General features: G+C 36.1%; 1 protein-coding gene across 1 annotated transcript; it reads left to right on the forward strand.

Annotated features, from left to right (window-relative positions):
* Positions 1 to 2,963: 2,963 nt before the first annotated feature.
* On the forward strand, positions 2,964 to 3,893 carry LOC116599106 (olfactory receptor 4C46-like). The gene has a single exon (XM_032358789.1). The coding sequence runs from the start codon at positions 2,964 to 2,966 to the stop codon at positions 3,891 to 3,893; it is 930 nt and encodes a 309-aa protein (XP_032214680.1).
* The last annotated feature ends 940 nt before the right edge of the window (positions 3,894 to 4,833 follow it).

A 4,833-nucleotide genomic window follows, 5' to 3' on the forward strand; every position in this document is an offset into this window, starting at 1 on the left:
TTGACCAAGCTACACTCCAGAGCTAGCCTGCACAGATCCACATCAGGAGACAGCTGGTCATATCTCTAACCTTCTCCTGTGCACACACATGGAAAACACTTAGAGAAGAATACCAGTTAATTCACATCCTCAACTGTTCAGCTTATCCTCCTTTGTATACTAGTTCTGCTGCATAGTTGTAATTTTGGTGAAGTGCAAATCATCATGTGTTATGAGCACTTTTTTTTTTTTTTTAGATCTATTTATTTATTTTAGAAGGGGAGAGAGAGAATGAGCATGGTAGAATGGCAGAAGGAGAAAGAAAGAAATTCTCTAACAGACTGTACCCTGAGTGCTAAGTCCAGCAAGGGTGCTCCACCTCAGGACCCTGAAGTCACCACCTGAGCCCAAACCTGGATTCCAATGACCAACCAACTTCTTCACCACTAAGGTGTCCCTATGTGGGCCACCTTTGTTCCACATGTTTAGAAAAATTTTCTTGTAGTTCAAGGCCATGAATATCTTTCCCTAAGTTTACACCAACATTTTTTAACTTTTACATTCCACAAATAGCTCTAAATCCATTTTAAATTAATCTGTACTGGTATGATATACAGATAAAAATCCTTTCTGTTTTGTTTTGTGCAGTAAAGATGCCCAGTATTTCTACCCTCATTTTTTGCAAAAATATTTTTTCACCGCTCAATTGATTCCAGACTTTCGCTGAGAGTAGTCAGTTATATAAGTGTGGGTCTACTACTGGGCTCTCTAGTCTGCTTTGTTGGTCTTCTCAGGTATTTTTATGAAAATACCACATCATTTTGAACACAACAGTTCTGTAACATCGCTGGAAACCAGATCATGTAAGTTCTCCAAATTCTTTCTCTTTTAATGTTGTGAGACCTAATTTAGGGCCCTCGTATTTCCATATGAATTTTAGAGCTGTTTGGAAAAGTTTTGAGTTTGTTCCTGTAATTATGCTTCAGAAAATGGGAATCTGGAAATGCCTTTGGGGAGAAATCACCTCTTAATAGTGTTGAGACATCTGTCACAAACAGTATTTCTTCTATATAGTAAGGTGTTTATATTCTCTTAACAAATGTTTTGCTTTCAGAGTACATTTGCCTTTTATCTTTCTACATTTATTCTTTTCTAAAGTATTTTTTAAAGATTTTATTTATTTATTTGACAGACAGAGATCACAAGTAGGCAGAGAGGCAGGCAGAGAGAGAAGGGGAAGCAGGTTCCCTGCTGAGCAAAAAGCCCCTTATAGGGCTTGATCCCAGGACACTGAGATCATGACCCCAGCCAAAGGCAGAGACTTTAACCCACTGAGCCACCCAGGTGCCCCTATTATTATTTTTATTAACATAATTTACTATTAGTCCAGAAGTACAGTTCTGTGAACCATCAGGCATACATTTTCACAGCACTCACCATAGCACATACGCTCCCCAATGTCCATAACCCAACTACCCTCTCCATAAGTGATATTCATTCTTAATTATTTTATAATTTTAAGACATTACAAATGGATTTTTAAAATCCAATTTCTATTTGTTAGTTACTAGTGCAAACTATGATATTGAAATGTGTATGTATTGATGTTTTGTCTTGAAATTATGTTAAACTCACATTACCAAGTAGGAGAGCTAAAATTTTCTGTATTGATAGTCAAATGATTACCTATACAAAAGTTCTAAGTGTCTGTGCATGTGTCTGCTAATGTAAAAGTGTTATATACACTTGCCTCCAAAGTAGTAATAAAGCAATTATAACTATTATGGTTATGTAAAAAGGAGATTACTAGTTCAGTTTTGTTAATTATAACAATATATAGCATGGTTAAGAACTTCAAAGAAAATCATTAACTATTATAACCTGAAGGAATCTTGGTTCTGCCCTTAATTAGCATCTTGAGCTCCCCAGGATCTATAACTTCTCTATCTTTCTATTGCATAATTTATAAAATAAGTATGGAAACAATAGCAGGAATTACCTTACAGGTTTGTGGTGGGGATTAAATCAGCAAATGTCTGCTAACACATTCAGAGCCACTAAATATTCAATTTAATAAATATAGTCATTGTTATTAGTACCATTAACCTAAGTCTCTGACACTGTTTTCTCATCTCACAATGGATGGAATAATACCAGCCACAATGGATGTTATTAGTATTTAATGGGATCCTGTGTACAGATCACTTGTTACTATGCCATGAATATAGCAATCAGTTATAAATACATACATATCCATATATATATATATATATACCCATATATATATGTATATATATATAATAACATTATGTATTTAAACAAAAGCATTATGATTTATTTATGGTCACTTCTATATACTTTCTCTACAGATCCACCACCAATAACCTGTAAGTCTTCTGTTAAGTATTAGAAAGAATATTCTAAATGGGGTTTCTTTCTCAAGCTTCCGTCCCCTTCTTGAACTTCACCCCACTTCACCCAGACACATGTAGATCTTTATTAACATTATATTCCTTATTTCCCCTTCCTCATATTCTACTTCATTTTTCCATCGAGAGTCTCAATTTCTGCCATTTTTCCCCTGTTCATAGGAAGAGAAAAAATTCCTTAATCTTGCATTCATAACTTTTACATTAGAAACTACCCTCCCTTTTCATACTCAGCTGCCATTATGTGTATGATCCACTACTTCATGTTAGGGTTACTCACCACAGATGATGAAGTGTACACACATGTTCTCTTGCCTTTCTGTTTACAAAGTTCCCCATGGCCATACTCAACAGAAACTTCATCAGGGAGATAATTTTAGTAATCAGCAAAAACTTATTTTCTGTCTCAAAAAACTTCATGAGATTCCACAATTCACTAGAATCTATGTAATTTTTATTTGCTAAATAAAGAAGCTTAATAAATTCAATGTCACATTAATCAAAAGTTGTTTTTTTTTTCTTTTAAGGTAATGCAATTAATCCTAAAATGACATAATGGAGAAAAGGAACAATGTGACAGAGTTTGTTCTACTGGGGCTCACAGAAAATCCAAAGATGCAGAAAATCATATTTGTTGTCTTTTTGGTCATCTACATCGTCTCTCTGGTGGGAAATGTGCTCACTGTGGTCACTATCACCGCCAGTCCATTATTGGGGTCCCCCATGTACTTTTTCCTTGCCAATCTCTCTTTCATTGATGCCTGCTATTCTTCTGTTAATAACCCTAAACTGATCATAGATTCACTCCGTGAAAAGAAGACCACCACATTCAATGCATGTATAACCCAAGTCTTTGGGGAACATTTCATTGGAGGTGCTGATGTCATCCTACTCACAGTGATGGCCTATGATCGGTATGTGGCCATCTGCAAGCCATTGCACTACACAACCATCATGAATCGGCAGATCTGTGGCCTGCTAATGGGAGTAGTGTGGGTGGGAGGCTTTCTTCATGCAGCCATACAGATCCTCTTTATCATCCCTTTACCTTTCTGTGGCCCTAATATCATAGATCACTTTATGTGTGATCTGAACCCCTTGCTCAATCTTGCCTGCACTGATACCCACACTCTTGGGCTCTTTGTTGCTGCCAACAGTGGTTTCATTTGTCTGTTAAACTTTCTCCTCTTGATGGTCTCCTATGTGGTCATTCTGCGTTCCCTAAGGAACCACAGCTTGGAGGCAAGGCGCAAAGCCCTCTCCACCTGCGTCTCCCATATCACAGTGGTTGTCCTATTCTTTGTGCCCTGCATATTTGTGTACATGAGACCTGCAGCTACTTTATCTATCGATAAAGCAGTCGCAGTGTTCTACACTATGATAACACCAATGTTAAACCCCTTAATCTATACTCTGAGAAATGACCAGATGAAAAATGCTATTAGGAAATTGTGTAGTAGAAAAGTTATTTCAAGTGAGAATTAAATATGCCTGATGCTCAACATTGATGCAATGGAAACAAAGGCCAAAAGGACATTTTGGATGGACTTAACAATGAATACTTACTGTATAAAGAAAATAGTAAGCTTCTGGGAATGACAGACTCTCCACTGAGTGGAACAGGAAAGTGTGGAAGAAAGAAAAAACCTAGTCGCAGACACACACACACACACACACACACACACACACACACATATATACACATTCACTATCTATAATTATACATCAGCCTTATACATCAAGGTTGATGTAACATGTTGCCTGTAAAATTATGGTATTAAAGGACAATAGGATTATAAAAGCAAAGAGCCATTTAACCTCTGAGGGGTAACAAGGGCTCTCCAAAGTTTTCAAATTTCCTTGTAGCCTGAATGTCATTTTCTAATGCTCATGTCACCCATCTTAGGCTGCTAAACGTTCAGAAAAAAAAAATGATGACTCAAATAAATGAACATCCTATTATTTAAGAGGAATTTCTATTTATAAAATAAAGTCGCACTCCATAGAGTACTTGACTACCTGTCCAAAATATTTTCAACAAGGCACCATAATGTCTGGGGCATAAAAAGTATTGATTGAGTGAATAATGTTATAAAGGAAGAGAGTTATAGTCAGGAAAATATACAGAAAAGCAATAGTACTAGAGACCAGGGGCTTATTTCTTATCTTTCACTGGTCTAGGCTCTGCCAATTCTAGCTAAATCTCTTTGAGAAAGTACAATTTTTTAAACTCTTACTTAAACTGTGTAATAAGAAAAAAATTGAAACTGCGATCCTTAGTGTTGGAGAAAATAGCTTACCTTGATACTCTCCCTGCTCTCAGCAAGATGTCATCATCATATAAATTTGAGTTGTTCATGTCATTTTTCTCTGTTAATGATTTACTTCTTGGTAACATTTCATTATGAATTGTTGTTTTAAAAAA

This window comes from Mustela erminea, chromosome 9, assembly GCF_009829155.1.
Source record: "Mustela erminea isolate mMusErm1 chromosome 9, mMusErm1.Pri, whole genome shotgun sequence".
Lineage (NCBI taxonomy): Eukaryota > Metazoa > Chordata > Mammalia > Carnivora > Mustelidae > Mustela > Mustela erminea.

Bases quoted from the DNA above. Each gene is read 5' to 3' on its own strand.
- LOC116599106 (XM_032358789.1), top strand. From the start codon at position 2,964: ATGGAGAAAAGGAACAATGTGACAGAGTTTGTTCTACTGGGGCTCACA.